Source organism: Lampris incognitus, chromosome 17 (genome assembly GCF_029633865.1).
Source record: "Lampris incognitus isolate fLamInc1 chromosome 17, fLamInc1.hap2, whole genome shotgun sequence".
Lineage (NCBI taxonomy): Eukaryota > Metazoa > Chordata > Actinopteri > Lampriformes > Lampridae > Lampris > Lampris incognitus.
This window is the reverse complement of record NC_079227.1, coordinates 9,074,908-9,098,783: the sequence shown is the minus strand read 5'-3', so window position 1 is coordinate 9,098,783 and position 23,876 is coordinate 9,074,908. Positions and strand designations below refer to the sequence as shown.

General features: G+C 46.8%; 1 protein-coding gene across 2 annotated transcripts; it reads right to left on the bottom strand.

Moving 5' to 3' along the window:
- Positions 1–439: 439 nt before the first annotated feature.
- Positions 440–21,956, bottom strand: vstm4b (V-set and transmembrane domain containing 4b). 2 transcript variants are annotated; one of them, XM_056297069.1, is made up of 8 exons: positions 21,757–21,948; positions 19,214–19,621; positions 5,430–5,483; positions 5,058–5,165; positions 4,710–4,743; positions 3,410–3,534; positions 2,358–2,422; positions 440–1,875 (listed from the first exon to the last, which is right to left on the bottom strand). In XM_056297069.1, exons 1-8 carry the CDS (start codon positions 21,806–21,808, stop codon positions 1,750–1,752), a joined length of 972 nt encoding a protein of 323 aa, XP_056153044.1. In that variant the 5' UTR covers positions 21,809–21,948; the 3' UTR covers positions 440–1,749. The 2 variants fall into 2 exon arrangements, 1 of the variants encoding a protein (XP_056153044.1); XR_008811818.1 differs by having other exon boundaries at positions 1,794–1,875; positions 2,358–3,314; positions 21,757–21,956.
- Positions 21,957–23,876: the final 1,920 nt, after the last annotated feature.

Genomic DNA, 23,876 nt, shown 5'->3' with positions numbered 1-23,876 from the left:
AAGGAAATAAACACACGGAATCTTTAAAACCAGGCCAAGTACGTAACTCCATCATTAGTTTTACTTTACACATTGAGAGGCTGTACAGACGAAACGAACAAAAATGCAGGAGATAACACAATTGGATGTCTGGAATGTTGATGAGTGCAGAGGTCAGTGGTGCGGCGAGAGAGGGAGAGGGAGAGAGAGAGTGAGGGGGGAGAGAGAGTGAGGGGGAGAGAGAGCAGCCTTGCACAGCTCACACACATGGTTCTGGTTAGCGGCCTCCATTAAGGACAGTGTGGTCTGGAAGAGACTTAACAATTCACAGTTTGAGGACGTTTTAAGACGTTTCTGAAACGTCTCTCTTAGCCGTAACACACGGAGATGGAGACCTCTGGCTACACACACTGGCTACACACGCTGGCTACACACACTGTAATGAGTGGTACAATTCAGGTGTGTTTTTTGTTGTTTTTTAAGAGTAAAGAATCTTATTGTCCAAGCACCATCTCACTCTTGCAGTTTCAGCCGTTAAAAAAAAAGAGGCGGTAGCCACATTGTAGAAGTACCGCTTCATGTATTAATCCTGCCCCAATACTGCATAAGTACCTTTTTTTTCTTTAAATGCGTTAAAAGATAGTCGAGCTGAGTATGACACATGTTGACACTCGGCCTTCTAGTTAGACCATTATTTTCAGCTGGAAGTTCTGAAGCTTTTTTTCTCCTTTCTCAGAACAATTTGTATCGGGGATGGGGTCAAAGTGCAACGTGTGCTCATCCAGGATGTAGTAAATCTTGGGACGTCCACAACCGCCACATCTGACATGTCCGCATGAGATAGTGAAGGTTTGGGGGGTGGGTGGGGGATATGGTGCCTTTATGTCTGGAGTTTCGAGTTTGCTGCGCAGGAGACGGAGAGGGAAAAGAGCTCTCTTTTGCTTTTCCATGGCTGAATCCAGGGTCGTTAGGCGGAACGAAACGAGGCCAAAGCATTTTCACACTCGGATTCACGGAAAGTTCGGGGAGCCAGGAGACCTTATCTAAGATATATCTGTGATGGTTTCGGATACAACACCGGCCGTGGCACATGGGAAAACTCTAAAAATGACCGAAGAATTACGGGTTTTTGCGGTCAGCAGTGTTATGCTGATGTGAAACAGGCCAAACACCAAGTAGTTTTACTTTTTTTGCATGTAGTGTATGCATTCTGGGTAAAATTGCCATGCATGTGTATACAAATGGCTACACCCTTTGTATGTATGCGTGTTTATATATATATGTGAGCACATGGGGTATAAATGTGTGTGTGTGTGTGTGGGTGTGTGATACTAACAGCCTGTTGATGTTGGCAGCAGATGAAAGAAGGACCAGTGTGATAACAGAGGCTTGTCTCCTGGAAGAGGCCGGGGCTGCTCGGCCCCTTAATGGCAGCCCTGTACAGCTGTGGTCATTATGAACTGCCCCGTGACAAACACGCCAGAGTGAGAACAGATGTTGAGGCAGTTTTGGTACACGGCTACACGACTGAAACTCGGGCGAAAGAGACGCACACATTCGACGCACCGTGAGAAAGGCGGGGAAGGCGTAGAGAGGGAGGATGTAAAGTCATATGTACAGTCCAAAGTTTCATCCCAGCTCCGTCTTTACACTTTCGGTTTAATGGAAACCACGTACGAATCACCAGCGTACAAAACATGAATACCAACTATAAATAGAAAAGACTTTGTACATAAAGGCACAGGTATTAGTGGTGCGTGTGTGTCCCCCTCACAGCTGCCTCTCTTCGAACAGTATCTGAGCGTACACGGTGCCCGTGTACATGGACTTGCATTCAGGTGGGTGCTTCACCAGCTCCAGCTCGGCGTAGGTTAGACTCTCCTCTGCTATCTTCGGCTGCAGGTGGGGGTGGGGGTGATGGAGGAGAGGAGAGGAGAGGAGTAACGAGGGCCGATAAGGCCCGGGTGAGATTTGAAATGGTGTTCAAGTTATTAGACGTTGGCTAATTTGGGAATCTGAGGCAATGTGAGGACCAATGTCTACTGTCCAGCTATTGCAGTGTGATTACTGTCACAGTATCATCACCATGACAACGGATACCCTGTCCTTGTATCACACGGGCTCTCTGCAATGCTTTACTGATTGATATGTGATGTCTGAAATATTGTCTTTTAAGTAGCATGCATTATAATGCATTATAATGCATTATAATGAATGACGTAGCATGCATTATAATGCATTATAATGATTGACATGTGGATAAATGTGATTGCATTGAAGTTGGTAATGCTGTATGGCAGTTATCAGATCGCTAGACTTAAAGCGCCCGGTCGTATAAAAGGGGCTGGTCAGGGGAAGGGGGCCTGGGCGGTACTCACCAACACGACGTTCCTGGGCTGCGGTTCCAGAAGTATGGGTTTCTGCAGTTTGTCTGCGATGGGAGCTGCAGGGACATCATAAAAGTCAGTGGCTTCACAGAGAGACCGGGGCCCAAACATATTGTCTGCGAAAACCAGAACCAGGCCTCCTCGTCGAAACCACAAACACAACAGACCCTTCCCGTCGTTCAGTTGTTTGCGTGCCTTAGAGCCGGTGTAGGGCATTTTTCAGTACCCACACTTTCCTCCTCAAGGTATTGTGATCGGAATCAGACAGCAAAGCAACCTCAAGAATGACAGCGTGAGTCAGTAAACAGCCTTCCAGATGCAGCTTAAAGGGACACACTCGCAATTTTCCGAACCCGTGTCCGTATTTACTTGTATGTTGCAGGGATAACCTCATTAGCAGCCGTAATGCCGGGCAGTCTTCTGTGTCTCTCTGAAGCTCTGCTGAAAAGACGTGCAGAAGACTGAACTATGAATCGCCGTCTCTGTACTGCATTCTGCTGGCATTCGCTACAGCAGCTGTATGCAGGCCTCTTTGGCCTTCCTCTTTTCCTCTTCCCTGGCAGCTCCATATTCAGCATCCTTCTCCCAGTATACCCAGCATCTCTCATCCACACATGTCCAAACCATCTCAATCTTGCCTCTCTTGCTTTGTCTCCAAACTGTCCAACCTGAGCTGTCCCTCTAATATAACAATTCCTGATCCTGTTCTTCTTCATCTCTCCCAATGAAAATCTTAGCATCTTCAACTCTGCCACCTCCAGCTCCGCCTCCTGTCTTTTCATCAGTGCCACTGTCTCCAAACCATACAACATAGCTGGTCTCACTACCATCTTGTAAACCTTCCCTTTAACTCCTTTAGCTTCCTCTTAATAACTAGTGAAGTGCGTTAGTGGTTTGGCTGCTCAACACGGTAGTTTGGCTCCTTAGGGGGAATGGTACAGGGTCACGCTGGAGAATGAAAATGAACCACATTTTCCAACAGATTGTCAGTGTGTTTGTTGAGCCTGATGGATGCATACACACTTGTGCGAGACGTGTTTTACCTTTGGGTGGAATCTCTGGCGGTTGCTCTTCGCGGTGCTTTTTGCTCTTTTTCTTCCTGTACCTCCTGTCCTTCTTAGACAGGGCGGGAGATACACTAATCACGCTGGTGACCGTCTCTCCTGAGCTGGGGTAGAACCAGTTCACCCAAGGTTATGATGGTGCAATTATAAGTATTCATACATTTATCCTTTAAAGGGGTTAGTAAACCTTCTACATTTGTTGTATGGAGCTAATTACCCTCATGATAAATTCAACCAAATATAAATAAATAAATATATTAGACTCATCACATGGCTGCTCTCCGGGGGAAAAAATATTTGCATTTTTGCATTATGGGGGCGTCAAAGCCGTTGAGAGCCATGTGACGTTGGCGACATGTGGGATCCAGCATGCTGGACCAATAAAATATGAGGCGGGTAGAAAGACGACACCCCGACGACACCCCAGACTGAACTCTGCGGAGAGACCTGAGAAGCTGGGACGAGATGCCACCCTCAGTCTAAAAACGAGTGTTTACTTACTCTTAAACGCCGTTGTTTTTCTCATTTTTTTTGCAAATGAAGGAACTAAACTGACACATACTGAACTGACCTCACTGATGCAAAGGGAATTTTTAAAAAGATGCCAAAGGAAAAATTGGATAACAACGACTCATTAAGCTGTCTGCTGTGCTAATTGTTCTGAATACAGATATCACCCCAGTTATAAATTCAAAGCCCCCCCCTTTTTTTTCTCCCCAATTGTACCCGGCCAATTACCCCACTCTTCCGCACCGTCCCGGTCGCTACCCCACCCCCTCTGCCGATCCGGGGAGGGCTGCAGACTACCACATGCCTCCTCCGGTACATGTGGAGTCGCCAGCTGCTGCTTTTCACCTGACAGTGAGGAGTTTCGCCGGGGGGACGTAGCGCATGGGAAGATCACACTATTCCCCTCCTCCCCCCGAACAGGCGCCCCGAGCCACCAGAGGAGGCGCTAGTGCAACGACCAGGACACACACCCACATCCAGCTTCCCACCCACAGACACGGCCAATTGTGTCTGTAGGGACGCCCGACCAAGCCGGAGGTAACACGGGGATTCGAACCGGCGATCTCCGTGTGTGTAGGCAACGGAATAGACCGCCACACTACCCAGATTCCCTAAATTCAAAGTTAAAACACATTCTTCAACTTAAAGATACATTTCTTTTTTATATGAAACATATTTGTTCTTGTTTCGTGTTCATCCATAACGGATTCCCTTGGTAAGAAACCAAAATGAGCACAAGAAGTAGCAAGTTCTCATCTTCAAAGCTTACCTGTTCTGCGATCTTCTGACCAAGTAGTAATTATCTGCAGATGCAAAACAAGATCAGAGACCTGATCAGACATGGTGACACAAGTTGATGAAGAGGAAGGAAATCAACTTGACTTTCCTCACTCAAAACAGATGTTAGCTCGTCCCACGGAAGTAAAGTAGACTGTTTAGATTTAGATTAGGATTTGTCAGGAAAGGCCATCGTGTGTAGGCTGGATTGGACTGAAAAGAGAAAAGGTGAGGGAAGCAGAAGGAGAGAGGCGAAAGGAGAGACGATGTGTATGCGGGAGGAACTGTCATAGTCGAAGGTCAAAGGTCAGTAGATAGGGATCTTGATGGCGACGCTCACCTTTTAACCTCTGCTTCCTCTGTATGTGCTGGCAGGTCACCGTCACCGTAAACATACACATGCACAGGAGGCCCACTGAGCAGATCAGGGCAGCGCAGAGGTACAGATCTGAAAAGCACACACACACACACACACACACACAAACACACACAACCACACAATTTAGTTGATAGTAGACTTGCCTCAAAGCAATGCTTTGCTCAGTCATTTACACAGGAGTATAAAACAAACGTGCATGTTTTGAGAGACTATTTTAGGCACTGTTGTTTCTGTGGATAGGGCAGTTTTTGCCAGCCAAGGACGGCTGTGTCCAACACACACACACACACACACACACACACACACTCTAAATGAAAATATATGATGCCTCACCTTCAAACAACCTCCACAGGCTGTCTTTGGCCTTGGCAGCTGGAAGAGCATGAACTAGAGAGAGAGAGAGGGAGGAAGGAAACAAGTAAAGTCCATAGTCATCACTCTGGTTTTCCCGCCGCCTGATTACACGCTGTGTTGAGTTTAAATAAAGCTAATTGTAGAAGGACGGCAAGCTGAGGTTTACTCCTCCTCTCTGTGCTCCCCTCCCCCTAAGTTACTGAACGTGGACTGCAGTGTATTGAATCTTAACATTTGTCGGATGCAGAATGAACAAACATAACGTCATGAATCAATCTCAAAAGATTTACTGTATGCATAAATTTCTGCTTTCACACATTGCCCACCCTTACACCCTAAATCTCCATAAGGCCAGCGGCGTGCCCGCACGACCAGGACGTGAACTCGAGCAATAAAATGTTTTGGTGGAAGAGGGAACGCATACACACTTACTGTATGTAATGACAATTCCAAATGGCTGCTAAAATATGTTTGCCATATACTCTCTGTGAACTTTCTGTGCACCCCACCTTGCCTCATGTACACACATATACTTGAACACACACACACTCCCGCTTCTCCACCCACTCTACCCAACCACACCAGCCTTAACACTCTATTGCCCGTGCTGGGCTGTTGGTCGCTAGCTACTGAGCTGTCATCCAACCATACTCCAAACCGCTAGCAGCTGACGACAGGCAGGCTAGTCTGGAGACTCTCCCACATGCAGAGTCAGCGACAAGCCCAAGCGGCACCCGCCACCATGGCTCACTTAGGAAGCCGATGCAGAAGTGCCTGAAAGATGATCTGTGAAGTTTTTGGCCACTAGTAGCACAAATGAGTAAAGTGGGCCCCCCTACCATAATACAAATGCTAGCATTGCGGGAGTTTGAGTCTGCGCTGAAATCTGGATGTAAACATTTGGAGCCTTTTGATGTCAACATTAAAGCATTCTAAATATTATAAATTAAGATTTTCTGGGCATCTTGGACGGTAACAACTTTCTTAACAAAGTCGGCGGGGTCTAAGGTCATACTCTACGTCTGCACGAGGGAAAAATGTAAACAAATCAGCGTTTATTTACATGGAAAACTCTGCAGCTCAGCTTTAAGTCGCAGTTTTTCTATTGGCTGCTAGTCGCTGGCTCCAAAAAGACTCTGGTTATATGAAAGTCAATTGGAAAAAAAAATCCTGACTTTCTCTCCAGAAATACAAAGTCATTAGTTTTCCCCGCAACTTCTCATGAACTAATTCCACTTTTTCCAGTGTGTGTTTTGGTAGGGATTTTGAAATTTGTTCCATTAACAGAGACTAAAAGGCTATAAAGATCAGTGTGTTTGCGGGCATGGTTGCCCAGATTGACAGGTCTCTCTCCGGAGTGATTGACAGGTTGCTCATGTGTCTGAAGCAAGTCTAACCTCGGCTCCAACCAGGCTCCACCTTGTCGGCCAAATTTACATAAATCTTACAAGATGACGACAGGCGTTAACACAAACTTGTGGTTTCAAAAAATGCTCTGCAGAAACCCATGGGATGCACCACACACGCTACATCCCATTGACTAGCACTGCATTTCTTCATCACGCTGAATGTCCATTTTCTGGTCAAGCCCAGACTCCGCTCAGTTTTACCACAGTCGTGGCTACCAACAAGAATGTTTACATTATTCAGAATGGGATTAAAAACAGTACAATTTTGTCAAAATGAACAGCTCTAAGGACATTCTTCTTCTACATGAAATTAGGATGAAATTCATTTATGACAGTTTAACCTTAGTTTCGAATCGTCACACCATAGCTACAATGTTCAGAATCAAAACACTGTCATTTCATTTCACGCAATTGTGCACATGAAATGAGACATCTGTTTACAGCAGTGCAACACAAAGACAAAAACACATATCCAAAAACTACAAGAACACATATATCCAAACTAACACATATATCTAAACTAAACAAAACAAAAAAAATCACTGTCCAGGAGAGCGAACGCCAGCCAGGATGACTGTCAGAACTGCCGGTCTGCATGGGCTAGCAGTTAGCTTAGCCTGCCCTGCTTTCGCGTCCTGTCAGGCCGCCCTCGGTGTTTCCTTTTCGGGTGCAGCTCCAGGTGGGGCCGTGGTCCCTGGGCCCACTGGACGCAGCAGACCAGGCTCCCTCAGCCGATCCAGCCCCGGCTCTCCCAGCCATCAAACGAAGACAAACTCGAACACAGACGTCAACAAAGACACTGCATGGGCGGTACTGGATGAGGCCGCTGCAGACATGAATTTGCACCACCATTTTCTCACACCGGTAGCGGAATCAGCAGTCTTCTTTTCTTTCTCAATAAGAAGTGGAGGTCATGTCCACAAATGTGCTACGCTACTGTACAGAATTTGTACCTGCCGCACAATATAGAAGTGTCAGTTGCATATATACTTGGTATATTTCTATCTCACTATAGTCCTTGTTAACACATCAACCCTCCCTTCACACCCCTTCTCCAATGTGAGACTCCAACCCTCCAACAACTTATAAATGAACGTCTGAGAGCTTTTACAAGACTTCTATGTCTTTTACGAGACTTCTGAAGAAAGACACTTCATGTCATCACCTGTTTTCAGCTGTCTGCCTGAGTCGGTGTCCAGATTTTTGCATGACGGGCTTTGCTGTAGAGCCCGCCGAGCTCTCAGATGATTGAAAAAACTCTCTTCTCTCATGGGAAGTTACCTTTGGAGCCAGTTCCCATCTGTGAAACCACTGAATCTAAACTGACCACATGTGACTTACATATCGCTGTTTGGAAACATTGGCTATCTCATGCACACATATGTAGAATAGACAAAAGTACAGAAGTAAATAAATAAATGCAAGCTTTGGCTTTGAACTATTTTAGTTAGCATGTAAATTCTGCAGCCTGTACTGCAGAGGCATAGTACAGATGCATTTTCATCTAAGCTGTTATAAACTTTCTAGAGAGGATCATCAAGGATATTAGCATTATGACCATAGGTGAGGGTTGGAATGAAGATTGACTGGTAAATTGAGAGCTTTGTCTTCCGGCTCAGCTCCCTCTGCACCACAACGGTCCAGTACAACGCAGTATAACGTCCACATTGCTGCTGACATTACATGCCAGCACATCGCATTACATCCCATTACATGCCAACAGTAAGGATCCATGGAAGTGTATGGGCAGTGACGGTTACATCGTTTGAAATGGACGTATTTATTTTCGTATGTAAAGGGAGCATAAATGAGCCTTCGCCACTGTAACTGTTGTTGTCGCTACTGCATGAAAATCTGATTTCCGGTCCTTCCGGTAACATGGTTTTTGAGAGAGTGTCTATGGAGACCCTCTCTTACTGATAAAATGTGGGCTTCCGGGGCATCCAGGTAGCGTAGTGGTCTATTCTGTTGCCTACCAACACAGGGGCTCGCCGGTTCCAATCCCCGTGTTACCTCCGGCTTGGTCGGGCGTCCCTGCAGACACAATTGGCCGTGTCTGTGGGTGGGAAGCCATATGTGGGTATGTGTCCCGGTCCCCGCTCTAGCGCCTCCTCCGGTCGGTCAGGGTGTCTGTTCAGGGGGGAGGGGGAACTGGGAGGTAATAGCGTGATCCTCCCACGCGCTACGTCCCCCTGGTGAAACTCCTCACTGTCAGGTGAAAAGAAGCGGCTGGCGACTCCACATGTATCGGAGGAGGCATGTGGTAGTCTGCAGCCCTCCCTGGATCAGCAGAGGGGGTGTAGCAGAGACTGGGACGGCTCGGAAGAGTGGGGTAATTGGCCAGATATAATTGGGGAAAATCCCCCCCCCCCAAAAAAAATGCGGGCTTCCAACCTGGCAACCCAAAAAGTATTTTTTTAATGTAGGATAACATCTTATTACAGATTTATGATACATGAATAAATGAGTAATCAGTCATTAATAAAGTAATTAGTAACCACTTATACCGTGTGTTTCATTGTAAAGTGATACCCAGCGTACTTCAACATTTGGCAGGCAGGCTACTGTTCCTCTAAGGTGCAACCGGTGGTCTCCCTGTAACAGGAAGCCTGACCAGTGCCTCCCCTGGCTGTCTGTATTTAGGGATAAATTCAAATAAAATAACAGGTAAAGGAGGCGAGGCTTGTTTCATCTTGTATTTTATGTCTTAAATTTCAGTTCTTTCAGCTCCCTATCAGGAGGGCGGCTGCACACGCTGGAACAATCCGAAAGGGGATAAATCTGCCACGCTATCCGCCATAAAACTGCCTTTATATCCTCCCGGAAAATGTCATTCTCTGATAACTTGGTTTGAATGGGCGAGCGCAGTGCGCGGGGCGGCAGTGGAAAGAGTCACACAGACCGCCTCTTGTTCATTGAAGCTAAAGAATTGCATTTAAATGTCCTCGGACTCGGTCACTTGTGCCATTTTTATGCCCCCCCCCGACAGACCCAACACTGTAAACGTCAGTGATGCATGGGCGAGCGGATGAATACTAATCTTCTGTGTTGCCACCATTTACTGGAACCGGCGGTGGCCTGCATCCTAATTTACATGAATTTGAGGAACAGCGTTGCATGGTGATACTGTGTGCCATCACAAAGCTTTGCATAATCAACAGTTTTGCTTCCTGTATTCTTTGCACGTCAGTCTCTCAGTTTGCATCAGTACACACTGTTGCTCATTGTTATGCTGAGATGGGTTCCTTATTTGGACTTTTTCTTTTTTCTGCACAATATTTTTTTTCTTTCTCTCTAAACACGTCATCATCTGCTTTTCCCCCTCCCCTCGTGCTCCGTTTTCACGGAATATTTCCTCTCTTTCCCTTTCAGCTGCAACGTTGAACAGGTGCTAGTTGGGAAATCTGAAGTTGTCTGAAAGTTGAGTTTCCTTCATCCTGTCTCTTGGGGAGCAGCAGCGCATAACCCGGCTCGCAGAGACGCGAATCGCTAAGAGGTGAATCATGGGGCCACCGGTTCGTGTGGTGCTGCACAGCATCCTGACTCCGTGTCCCACTTACCGAGGACACAACTCGCATTTTGATTTTGCGAAATAACAAAATTACTCGTTTCTCAGTTTAAACATGAAGTGATCAGGTCTAATTCTGAATCTCTGGACGACTAAATTCTGTCGTATCGCAGTTTAAGTGGTCATGAATTAATACGTTACATGCTGAAGACCACGCTCATTATTTACCCCTAGTCATGCCAATAGCAATCTATTTTCTAACCTGTTACTCAAGCACATTGCAGACTTTCATGCACTATCATAGGCAAGTGTGCAACTGCAGGCAGGATGAGAATGTGTCTGTCGTATTAAGCAGAATGCACTATATCAAGGTTTTATACCATTTCACATTGGCGACCTGTAAGGAGTGGACATTATCATCACTTCCACATTGTCCTGCAAAATCTTACTGTCTGTCCTGCAGTTGAACTGTTTGCAGTTGTGCCTCTTTTCCACCAGAACGATGCCGGTATTTCAGCACCGGCACCAGTCTTTTTTCGGTGGAAAAGTGTGGAACCGGTTCTAGATTAGGCACCGGCACCAGGGCGGTGGAAAAAGGGCTGGTCACTCTATTCTCAGCTCAAATCCCCGGACTGACTGGGATTGCTTGAAAATCAAAATGCCAGCTATCTCTGGTGTGAAGACGGTTTCATCTTGGTCAGGTGTCCTAATATCTCTCACAGCCAGTTCATGGAGATTTATGCTTCTCATTCTTTTCCCCTGCCTCCTTGGGACCTTACGGGGCCCCATATATAAAAAAAAAACCTGCTGGGACCCCCATAACCACTACATTTCTCTCTTTTACACTTCCCCTTATAGCTGTGCCTACGCAGCGCTCGGAGAGCCTTGTTAGTTCTATACTTAAAACGTCACCGCATCCGTTCGCTACCAACATACCTCTTAAAACCATTTTCCACAGCTCCCGGCTGCCCACACGTCATACAAATACCTACGAGTTAGAGAAAGATTTGTTCAGCACATTCTGCCCTCGGTTTGCTCCACAAAACCCTTTGACCTTTTATGTGTACACAGAAGTTTAACGTGTGTATGTGTCTGTGTTCATGGAAACACCTGGTCGCCTTAACGTCCCGGCACTGCAGGAATGCCCTTAGTTTTATGTCGGACAAACAGCGAGCGCGCACGCGTACATCAGCACAAACATGCTCTTGGTCATCCCGTGTCCCTCATCCAAAGTAGGGACGGTAAAGGTCCGGTGGGCTATTTCAAGCCCTTCCCTCAGATGTTTGATTTACGTATATATATCACAGTCCGTTGTCGACGGTTAGCTTGGAAATCGGGAGGAAATGCTACTTCTCAGTGGTCCTGTCGACACATATTGTGCAGTTCTTCTGTGTAATGTAGTTTTAGTCTGTCTGTTATACTAGCCAATAAAGATTTAGGCAAGTGAATGCAAAAGTATCAGATGTTATTAGCCTCAAGAACTTAAATGGATCAGAAATGCTCTCAGAGAGGAAGCCACTAGTCAGCTGGTGGCCCCTGGCAGGTTCATTTGGTCTGTCTGATTTACACCTTGAAGGAATTTCAGCTGTCGCTGGCTGGTTGCAAAGAAGGGCTGCACCAGTAGTCGTAAGTAATACTGTCCATCCATTATCCGAACCGCTTACCCTGCTCTCAGGGTCGCGGGGATGCTGGAGCCTATCCCAGCAGTCGCTGGGGAGCAGGCGGGGAGACACCCTGGACAGGCTGCCAGGCCGTCACAGGGCTATAAGTAATACCGAGTGCTGCATTTTCTGAACCGCACGCAGTCGTTGGTCGTATTCTGGTGTTGAACAGGCCTACAAATCAACGTAGACATTAGAAAAAAAATGATCCTTTTTCAGATCAGAACTTGTTGGGAATCTGATTTAATGCACCCACCCCTGTGACGCTTCAAGCACAACCAGTTCTAGTCTCGTAACCTTTAACCCCACCCCCCACCGAAAAAAATTAGAAAAAATAAATCAAGTCGATTCACAATTCATGTTGCATTGCATCATAATTGGCAAAAAAAAAAAATCTTTAAAAAAACAAAACAAAATGAAAAGATTGGAAGCAAACTGTGAACTTTTAATGACTCTCAGTAAGTGCAAATTAAAAGCAGCATCCGCCCGATTGCCAAGTTTGAGACGCGTCGCTCTGCATGTTTTCATTTGCCCCGTGCTCGTTGTTGGCGTCCTTATCGGCTTTTTATTTTGCGCTGACGGAGCTTCACTAATCGATCACACTTTGCATTAAAGGTGCTCCCAGTCTTTTAACTTTGTGTAATTCTCGACGCTGTTTTCCTCCCGCCCACCTCTCAGTCGATACCTGCTGCAAACCAACGCGTAACTCCCCGTCTATTTCTGTTTGGGGTGTATTTGTGTTCTACTTTTGGGAGGGAAACTCCAGGTCACGGCCAATGTCAACAGTGTTCAGTGGGGACTGTATGTCTGCCTGGGCCCAGACTTGGCCGCAGATGCCCCGAATGTCACAAAACTGCAGGAATGCTTCCATGGAAAATGTGGTGAGCAATGTCTGAAAGTGCAACGAGAGACTAATGGAGGGTAAATCAGCCTCGGATTCACGTGGGGGATGAAGCGCTGCCAGGGAATCGTTCTTTGGACGCGGTAATCTATATTGGGTTATTGCAGACTCGTATGTGACACAATTTAGTGTGTCGTTATTAAAGCAAACGTGTTTACTTCTTAGATTCAGTTCGCCGTTTCATGAAAACAGAGGGATTTCTTTGCATAATCTGGTCCCGCTGGATGTGTGTCCTTCATTCCACTGTGCTAAACAACGTTCTCATGTGCCAGGGACATGCATTAAAAACAACACTCCCCTCGCTCTTTCTCCAACACCTACTCTGTCGAAGGATTCATTTATCACGATGGAGGGTCTACTTTATCGCCGTGCTTGTGTTTGGACGACCATATCATCCCTCCCAGGGCCGTCCTTCGCTCCCACTCCGGCAAAACGAATGAGATCATCCAGTTCTGGTCAGAGAAGCCGCCGCTGCAGGACACTCGCTCCTCTCCTGCTTTAGTGCTTCTGCTACCTTTCGAATCAGAATCTGATCCTGATTCTGATCCTGAATGCTGTTGTGGCAGCTGTATTTTAAGACACATCCAACGTTGTTGGGGGAACAAATAAATTCCTCCCTCTTCTGTGGTTTCACCATCTCCCAAGCTGAATTCCTTGCATGTGCAAACTTATTTGGCAAATAAGAGCTGAACCTTTGTCTGATTCTGATCCCGATGCTGATGTTGCTGCTTCATGTTGGTTATCCGGGTCAGGTCTGAGAGACCGACCGGTCTACTACGTTTTCCCTAAAAAGGAACTGCTGTGTTGCTGCTAAGGCTGCACGATATTGGAAAAACTCACGTTGCGATATTTTTTCCCCCTGCGATATATATTGCAATATGAAAAAAACACAGGAATAGTCACCAGATGACTTGAATAGCTCTGTTTGGAAAGAATTTATCATTCTGGAATGATTGGGGTGATTTTGTAGGGGAGTTGTTGGGAAGTTGTGAAAAGTGAGCGGTGGCTTTTTTCGCCATTCGTACCGGGAAGAGGAGGAGATGAAGTCAGACAGATGATGTACAGACCGGTTCTGACATCATCCGAATCCGCATGTACACATAAATCATCCAACCACCACCCACCCGAACGTATGATTTTTTTCCAACTTAGAGACCCATACCCACTCCCACATTACCATTATGTCTCAGTGGGAGATGCGTAAGCGTAGTGATATGGTAGCATATTACACCGTGTTTGAGGTACCAGTTTTGTGGCTGTCACATACATACAGCACATCGCAGCTGTTGCTTATGACGTACCCAACACTTAACATGTCACGGTTGAGTATTTCACCAAATCACTCCCACGCGGAAATGTTCTGTCCTTCTTTTTGTTTATTTTTAATTCTCCTTTTTTAACTTTCTCTCAGTTCTTTTTTTGTCTCCATTGCTTTTTAAGGCAAATGGACGCCGCAGTTGGTGCAATGCGTCTAGTCTGCTAATTCGTGCCTGATGAAAAACAAAGCTTGAATTATGCCCCCATTTCAGAGGATGTAATTAATATTTTCCTCATTAATGATGTATTAGTTCACCCACCCACAACACATCCACTGTTACTCAAAATGTTAATTTTTATGACTCAGCCTGCCCGATCCGTGGGAAGAACTGCAATCTAGGCATCTCTAGCCAAGAAGCAGATGACCACATCGATGTGTCATTTGTCCAAATGGAGCAAAATCGGAGTAAATTATGTTGCTATATCGGACAGACTTGTAGATTAGTCATGGAAAATGAGAACCGTCTAAGTTTTCTTTTTGTATCAAGCAAAAAGTTGCGTCATGAAGTGTTGAGTTCATTTGCCTTACTTCAAATCACACGTCCTGCAGTGTGGCTATTCTACATGTGCACATCGCGATGACGATGCTGAAGCGATATATCGTGCAGCCCTAGTTCGTGCTATCAATGGGAGAGCCATCGGTGCTATTACATCTTTTGCGATCTTGACTACTGGTGAATTGTTGTGCACTATTCAAGTCTTCTCTACCATTCTTACAAGCCCATAGAAATCGGTTTCAGCTTGCAGATTTGTAGTTTTATTTCCTTTTTTTTTCTTCGCCAGCACCAGCTTCATGCACCACCAAGTGACACATGTTCACAGCAGGGAGTTGCCCAGTCTAACCCAGTGCAACCACATAATTCTACTGTCGGCCACTGAGGTATTCCACTCGGGCAAACTGGTGTCTGTGTGCTATCTGTGAGCCCGGTATTATCGCAAGAACTTTTCTCATTACTTCTGCGTGTTTGTAGAAAAGGTTACGTCTCCACCCTCCACTACCAGACTCCCATTATACTGCAGGCTAAAGCTGCTGTTGTAGGAAGAGCTCTGCCTCCATAATGGTTACCAGAGCGCCGCTGTTTTGTGACTGCTAGCATTTTATATGCTGCTCCCATAACAAATGTAACTTTAAGTGGGAAATAGTACTGGATCATATGGAAACTGTCATCATGATAATCATAACGAGTTTTACATAGTGTTGCTGTATGTCATGATATCTTCTTAAGTGTGCAAGAATAACGTATTTAAAAATCCAATCGAGGGTCGTCACATTGAACTGTTTGGTCATTTAAAATACGATGGCAAACCAAAACTAGCCTTCAAATAATACCCCTTCGATTGTTTCAGATCTCATTTTAAGAGAAATAACAGTTTATCAATATCATTAATTTAGAAAAATTGTACATCACAATATCCAGTTGGACAATATCTAAATTTCAGTCCATGCAACTGTACTAAAAGACGATAAATGATGATACTGAATTGTTGCCCAGCCCTAGACTAGCCCGGGAACCAGATGAATCTGCAAGCTCATGTTTTACATTTGCTCTGGTATATATACGTCTGGCCACCCCCCCCCCCCCCATGTTATCAGGATGACCCCAGGGCCAAGGAGATACACCATATCCCAGGTTGATGACATAAAATCCTGCTTGGAACTGTTCCTGACAGAGTCAATTGAAACGATACTGATAAACATAACCAAGGAGGCAGACCGGACAGAGGTCCAAGCATACGTGGGTCTCTTGATTTTGTCTGGTGTGTACAGAGCCAGAAATGAATCTACCATCAGTTTATGGGATGCAGAGTCTGGTCGGGCAATTTTTTCGTGCCACTATGTCACTCCGGACATTTCACGTGTTGTCACGGGTGATTCACTTCGACAACCGTGATGCAAGACCAGGCCGCCGTCAACAAGACAAGCTGGGAACAATCAGAGAGGTTTGGCACAAGTGGGTGGAGCGCCTGCCACTCATCTATAACCCAAGTATAGATTAAAGATGCCAGGACAAGTCATGCCTGGAACATGCATGTTTACACCGGGAAACCTGCTGACGGTGTTCCCGAAAAGAACCAGGTGAAGTGGGTGGTACCCGAAATGACTGCAGGTCTCCAGGGGCACAACATATCATATGACAATTTCTTCAGCTCATATGCTCTTGGTCAGGAGCTGCTTCAAAACAAATGACCATGGTGGGGACGGTCCGAAGGAACAAGCCTGAGTTGCCTCCTGCCGTACTCACTGCCAAGTACAGGGGTCATGTTTCCTCTAAGATGTGTCGGCCTGCAACGTGTTTGTGGTGTGGATGGAGGTAAATCCCGGCCGGAAGCAAGGAACATTTATCAAGATGAGGCTACTCCTAGAAGAGTTGGGGAAAGCCATGGCGGTACCCCTCATTCAAAGGCGCCAACACCTTCGAACACCATCCTCTGCTGGATTGGTGAGAGATATACAAGCGCCAGAAGCAAGAGCCTACGGTTGCCAGAGACGGGAAAAACAAAAGGAAGTGGTGCAAACTGTGCACCGAGAGATGTCAAAATGAACATGATGTGCCATAAATGCAGTGCATATGTTTGGAAGGCACATGCAACAACCACCACGTATTGTCCAACATGTGCACAAGAACACACAAACTGTAACCACCGTTGACTGACAGATTGTGAACATTTCGATCTTTTTGTTATTGTTAGTAATGCTGTTGTTGTTACTGTTGTTCTCTAATGTGTTCACACATTTATTTTGTAATACGGTAACGTTTTCATGTGTAGTTTTGGGCCCATGTCCATTCTTTGTTAATAAAATCATACCGTTCAGTTTTGACCGAGAACACAACAGATGCTATTTTGTGCTGCTATTTAAAAATTTGCAATGGTTTCAAATCAGATGTCCTTGTTAAACTCTTGATTCATCTGAGTAGTTTTTATAGTCAAAATAATCCATGTAGTCTGCTTTTTTACTCAAAAACGAGTTGTGTTAGCTCAGATCAGTGAAGCCGACAGGCCATAAATAACAAGTAGAAGTTCAAAACCTGTAACGTTCACAAGAGCTTAAGTTGATATTTAGATCTAAAACAACATTAGGTGATAATATATGTATTATTATGGATTTAAATCAGCTGTAATGGGGCGGCCATTTTGGACCAGGAACACAAAATGAATCAAAATGAAACTAACACAACAGAAGGGTTAACACAGGGGGAGGGCACAAAAGTCTGAGTCTTTTACAAGCGGCATTGCGGGTGGTCTGCTGAGTGGGGGCGCTTTAATTGTAGTATTCCCTCCGTCACCTCACTATGTTGGCTTGCAGTAATCTCTTTACACATGCTTGCGTTTGTAAGGTTTGCACAAACCAGGACCACCACATTTCTAAGCGGCAATTAATGGCCGCTTTGATGTGACGGTGTGAGGCAGTGGCATTATGGTACTGTGTGAAAGTGGGCGGACTTCCAAGATGTGTGTCATTCATCATGGAGGCAAATGGGATGTGCTCTTCCCTTTAAAACAACGTCTGAGATTCTCTTTGGCAAGGCACCTTGTAAGACACACTGACTGTACTGTATTTTGCTGTCCTCACGAATGGATATTTGCGCTGGAGGTTAGGTGGTGGCGCAGCGGTTAAAGCTGTCGCCTCACAGCAAAAAGGTCCTGGGTTCGAACCCCGGGGGGTGGCCCACCTTGGTGGTCATCCCAGGTCATCCTCTGTGTGGAGTTTGCATGTTCTCCCCGTGTCTGCGGTGGGTTTTCTCCGGGTGCTCGCGGTTTCCCCCACCATCAAAAAGACATGCATGTTAGGGTTAATACTCCTGTCTGTGCCCCCTGACCGAGGCATGGCAAGACGAACTTGAGTTGGTCCCTGGGTGCCGCACAATGGCTGCCCACTGCTCCTAGCTACACAGCTAAGATGGGTTAAATGTGGAGCTCAATTTCCCTACAGGGATCAATAAAGTATATCAAAATCACAAAAAAGACTGTATAAAGAGCACATGCCAAGCACAACTGTTGTGTGACTTTATTGTGACCAGAATGATACAGGATCATTGTCTTAAGTGGGCATGGTATTGACTGCACATTGACTAGCTTACGCTACATCATATCCTGATTGGAGACTTAACACTGACTGCAGTGGTTCTGCAGAGCTGAAATGATAAGATGAACTTAATCAATCCCTGTGGGGAAATTCATCCTCTGCTTTTCACCCATCCCAACACACGCTGTAGCTAGGAGCAGTGGGCAGCCGCCGTGCAGCGCCCAAAGACCGACTCCAGTTCTTCTTTCCATTGCCTTGCTCGGGGGCACAGGCAGGAGTATTAACCCTGACATGCATGTCTTTTTGATGGTGGGAGGAAACCCACGCAGACACGGGGAGAACATGCAAACTCCACACAGAAAGGACCTGGGACGGCCTGGGGTTCGAACCCAGGACCTTCTTGCGGTGAGGCAACAGTGCTAACCACTGGGCCGCCGTGCTGCTCACTGTGCTGAACCAGTCTGAGTCGTTTTTTTAGCGAACCAGCAACCCATACTGACCAAGTTGACATGTCAGAAACACCTAGAAACTTCCATCAGAAGGTTGATTTGTTTGAGCAGAGGCTAAAGGTGATGGAGAACAGCTTACTTGCATCTCTGTCGGTGGCGCTTCTGTTCAATCCTGCCTCGAATGAAACTGCGTGGGCAATACCAAGTGATAGAATATGAAGGGGAGGCTAAGAGATGGACGTGCAGATAAAAGATAGTTTGCCAGTTTTCCTACCAATGACGATTGTGATGTTAATCGAAAACTTTTCAACATCTTACAACGTTTTATATTGTTAAATGTGCTCACTCACCAACATTTTTGGAGAGAGTGCAACCCCCACCCCCCCCCCACGGATCTACATAAATGGTACAGCCCCAACATGAGACGAAATGCCAGTTTGTGAGTGAGTTACAAGTCATGTTCACGAGGTGCTTGGCACAAAAAAGCTCACCTCTCAGCTCGGTAGTGGCGGTGCCGTTGGTGGTGGCCTTCCAGCGGTCCTGATGCTTTTTGAACTCCTGCACCCGGCACATGTAGAGACCCTGGTCCTCCTCTGACACGTTCAGAATCAGCAGGTCGAAAATCTTCCCCTGCTTCACCACCGTCAGCTTCAGCTTGGGCCACGGGAAGCTCTTGGTGTAGTTGCCGTAGAAACGAGACTTCCTCATGTTGACGCGCGCGATGAGGAGCTCGTCCTGGGGCCGGCCGGCGCCGGCTGGCAGGAAGGTCCATTTGACCACCGGTAAGGCACTGTTGCGGCGCCGCTGGGACACGACGCAGGACAGCGTGACATTTTGGCCCTCCTGGGCCACTGTGAAAGGGGAGGGGGTAACGGTGACGTTGATGGCCCTACACAAATCTGGAGATGGAGAAACAGGATTCGCACAAAGTAAGTAGAATACCGAATTGAAAATAATTGTAAACACAACGCGGTTACGCACACTTAGCAGCCCTGATGTCATTCACATTAGCAAAAGAGAGCTAGCTGGTAAACTGGGGGTGGGGAGACCATTTGTCCTTGTGTGTGTGATTTTAGGGAACTAACACCGACACTACAGAACCTGGGCCATTTTCTCTGCTTGTGTAGTGATGAGGGTCAGCACTGATCACAGTCTTTCATGTTGGATGGGAGCAGACTGAGAAAGCCCTTAATAATACACAGTGTATGATACTACATTTTGGACATGTGATGGCCTGGCGGCCTGTCCAGGGTGTCTCCCCATCTGCCGCCCAATGACTGCTGGGATAGGCTGCAGCATCCCTGCGACCCGAACTCGGATAAGCGGCTTGGACAATGGATGGATGGATGGATGATACTAATTTTTTTTTTCTGTCTTTTACTCCCTAATTGTACCTGTCCAATTACCCTACTCTTCCCAGCCGTCCCAGTCTCTGCTCCTCCTCCTCTGCTGATCCGTGGAGGGCTGCAGACTACCACATGCCTCCTCCCATACATGTGGAGTCACCAGCTGCTTCTTTTCACCCGACAGTGAGGAGTTTCACCAGGGGGATGTAGTGCGTGGGAGGATCACGTTATTCCCCCTAGTCCCCCCCCCCCCGAATGGCGCCCTGACTGACCAGAGGAGGCGCTAGTGAAGCGACTAGGACGCATACCCACATCCAGCTTCCCACCAGCAGACATGGCCAATTGTGTCTGAAGGGATGCTCGACCAAGCCAGAGGTAACACGGGGATCCGAACTGACGATCCCCATGTTGGTAGGCAACGAAATAGACCGCTACACCACCCGCACACCCGATGATGCTAAATTTAATAACATTCAAGAGGAGGAAAAGGGCGGGGATGGGAAGGGAGTAATTATTTTTTCCCCAAAATAAGGAGGTGTGCTCTATATCATTTGGAGGAATGTACCCCCCATCCAGCCCCCTTCACTCTAGCCCCTGCAGATACGACAGGGTTGAAAGCAGAGTCCATAGGAGAAAAAAAGATGTTGGATGACAGACAGCAGTAGTGTGACCAGGGTTTTGGTCCAAAAGGTGAAGCTGTGCATCACATTCATCATCCATATGGTCGATAAATTACAGTGGATTTATTGTTGGCCAAACGGCCTCCTCCCTTCTCACGCTGACGCCCGTGTTGTGTTTGGCCTGTGGACACGCGACGTGGGAGGAATATTGAGGAACAAACTTTTATTGCCTAATGCTTTGCATGACAATATACCCACATCTATCCCCCCCCCCCGACCCGGGGCCACTTTCTGCAGCACGTAAGCATATTGCTGACACACACTGATGTGCCCGCCGCCTGTGGCACGGCACGTTGTTAAAACCAGAACTTCTGCACAACAGAAGGGGGAAAAAAACGTGCTCGAGAGTTTTGCAATAATTTCTTGTGTTTCCCAGAAGGTCCTTAAGATTTTGCAACTTTACGTTGCACGCTCCATATTCAGATTAGATGTCCTGTTTTTACCGGGGGTTCACCAAAATAACTGTAAACTATGTACGACTGCAATTTAAAATGTTTGGTTTTCAGCAGAAAACTTGTTTTTTTCCTGTATGTTTTTGTCATTGTTTTTTTTTTTTTTTTTGTACCACATATACATTATCTACCTTATTCTGGCAGGAGGGCATCGAAATGTCCTGCGAGATAAGCACGACTACAGCTGGGCGAGCTTTGGTTCCCAGCAGAGAGGTGGGAAACTACCAGTTCCGAGTTGCGGAGCTCTTACATCTCTGTAAATATGCCTGATGGTGCTGAACGCCCCATCTTCCCATCACGCCCTGCAGCCTCACCCTGGACCTCACGTTATCGCTTTAGCGTCATGCTCGACTCCCCGTTGCAACGCTTTCAACCGAGGCATCTCTTTTCAGGAGACCGCGGTGTGTTTTCACACAATGCGTTGACCAGCGTTCTTTTTCGCCCCCCCCCCCCCCAAAAAAAACTTCTTACTGACAAAGTTCTAGCAGTGCAACCTACAAGCCATCCCACCAAGCCCGGTTATCTGTTGATAGGAAGGGAAACACAGCTTTCCTACCTCCGAACAGTGCCCTCGTCACCAGAGCCAAGACCACGCAGGAGATCTTCATTTTCCAAAGCTGCAGCCTCCATAAAGTCCCAGTTAAATGCTACCGAAGAGAAGGAGCCCCCGGGATTCCTCCTCCTTCTCCTCCTCTTCTTCTCTGTTTTTTTTTTCTTCTCCCGACAGTGAAGTGTAATACGAAACATTGGTCGCTCTGTTTCTACTCAGAACCTCCCCACCGCCCTTCCCCCCGCCATAGTCTCAAAACAAACTGCAGGCGGGCGCGTGTGCACACACACACACACACACACACACACACACCTCCCTGCTCTCGACTAAAAGTGGGAGAAGTAATGTGTGTGGGGTGGAGGGACAGGATGAGGATGTAGTAACAGAGGAGTGTTTTCCAGATTGACGCCGAGCAGATCACACTCATAGCAGGGTAGAACAAAAGATAAACAGCCCTGGCCTGGGCCTTTATTTATCTTCCACACACACAAATAAATACTGTGTCTTTGTGTCTTTGTGTGTGTGTGTGTGCGCGCGTGCATGCATGCTTGTTTTTGTATCTCAATGTGGTGGACCAGATGGCCCCATTAGGGTAGGAAAAACCTGAAACTACCTACCTCATGGGGACATTTTATGGGTCCTCGTAAGGAAAAAGGGTCTATTTGAGGTTTAGGATTCGGGTGTAGAGTTGAGATTAGGATAGGTCATTGTTAGGGTAAGGGTTAAGGTTAGGATTAGGCCATGGTTAGGGTAAGGGTTAAGGTTAGGATTAGGCCATGGTTAGGGTAAGGGTTAAAATTAGGATTAGGCCATGGTTAGGGTTAGAGTAAGGGTTAAGGTTAGGATTAGGCCAGGGTAAGGGTTAAGGTTAGGATTGGGATTAGGCCATGGTAAGGGTAAGGGTTAAAATTAGGATTAGGCCATGGTTAGGGTAAGGGTTAAGGTTAGGATTAGGCCATGGTTAGGGTTAAGGTTAGGCCATGGTAAGGGTTAAGGTTAGGATAAGGCCATGGTAAGGGTTAAGGTTAAAGTTAGGCCATGGTTAGGGTAAGGGTTAAGGTTAGGATTAGGTCATGGTTAGGGTAAGGGTTAAGGTTAGGATTAGGTCATGGTTAGGGTTAGGGTTAGGATTAGGCCATGGTGAGGGTAAGGGTTAGGGTTAGGATTAGGCCATGGTGAGGGTAAGGGTAAGGGTTAGGATTAGGCCATGGTGAGGGTAAGGGTTAGGGTTAGGATTAGGCCATGGTGAGGGTAAGGGTAAGGGTTAGGATTAGGTCATGGTTAGGGTAAGGGTTAAGGTTAGGATTAGGTCATGGTTAGGGTAAGGGTAAGGGTTAAGTTTAGGCATGATGTTGTGGCGGTTAAGGGCTAGAGAATGAATGTAGTCTATGAGGAGTCCCCACAAGTATAGAGAAACGAGCTTGTGTGTGTGTGTGTTTGTGTTGTGTGTGTGTGTTGTGTGCTTTTCTATGTCCCTCTGGGATAAAGCTCGGATACCCGGTGGTCGTGTGAGTGTGAGCGAGAGACTCGGGCTGTGCTTGCGTCTCGGTGTGCGTTACTTTTTGTCGGGGGAACGTTTTTCGAAGGAAAAGCTCAACACACACGTCAGCGAGTGTTCTCGTCTGTGTGTGCGAGTGAAAGTGAGTTGGGCCGTGCACGTGTGTGTGCGCGCGCGCACGTACCAGACTCTGTCTCCATATCAGACTGCGTCTCCATCTCTGTTTCCTGTAACAGGATCCCACAGTGAATCCTTGTGCTGGAGTCTGGGAGCCCGGTGCTCTTGGGGCTCGGGGGGGGGGGGGGGGGCTGGCGTTTATCAAACCCTCCCACAGAGCGTTGTGGCGGCGTGCAGATCTAGGACACGTTCGATGTGGAGATAACAAATGAGACGGCCGGCGGGCTGAGCTAAGTGCCTCTGGACCGGGGAGTGCTTTGAGAAACACGGGGCCCCCGCTAGCCTTTCCGCAGGGAGTGTCCTGGTTTGATCGAGGTGCTTGCACAAACTCCCCAGACCGTCTGTATTTCATCACGCCCGCTGCACGTGGCTTGGTTTGGGACTCTTTAGTCCATAAAGTGAACTCTCACATTATCAGTAAGCTACTTTACTGTAAGTTGAAACTTGTGGC

What these genes read in the sequence shown, in the direction of transcription:
- vstm4b (XM_056297069.1), bottom strand. Translation starts at nt 21,808, where the DNA reads ATGAAGATCTCCTGCGTGGTCTTGGCTCTGGTGACGAGGGCACTGTTC. An exon ending in CGCCACTACCGAGCTGAGAG is followed by an intron (nt 5,484 to 19,213) that starts GTGAGCTTTTTT and finishes CTCTCTCTCTAG; the next exon opens with TTCATGCTCTTCCAGCTGCC. An exon ending in AGCCCAGGAACGTCGTGTTG is followed by an intron (nt 1,876 to 2,357) that starts GTGAGTACCGCC and finishes CCCCACCTGCAG; the next exon opens with CCGAAGATAGCAGAGGAGAG.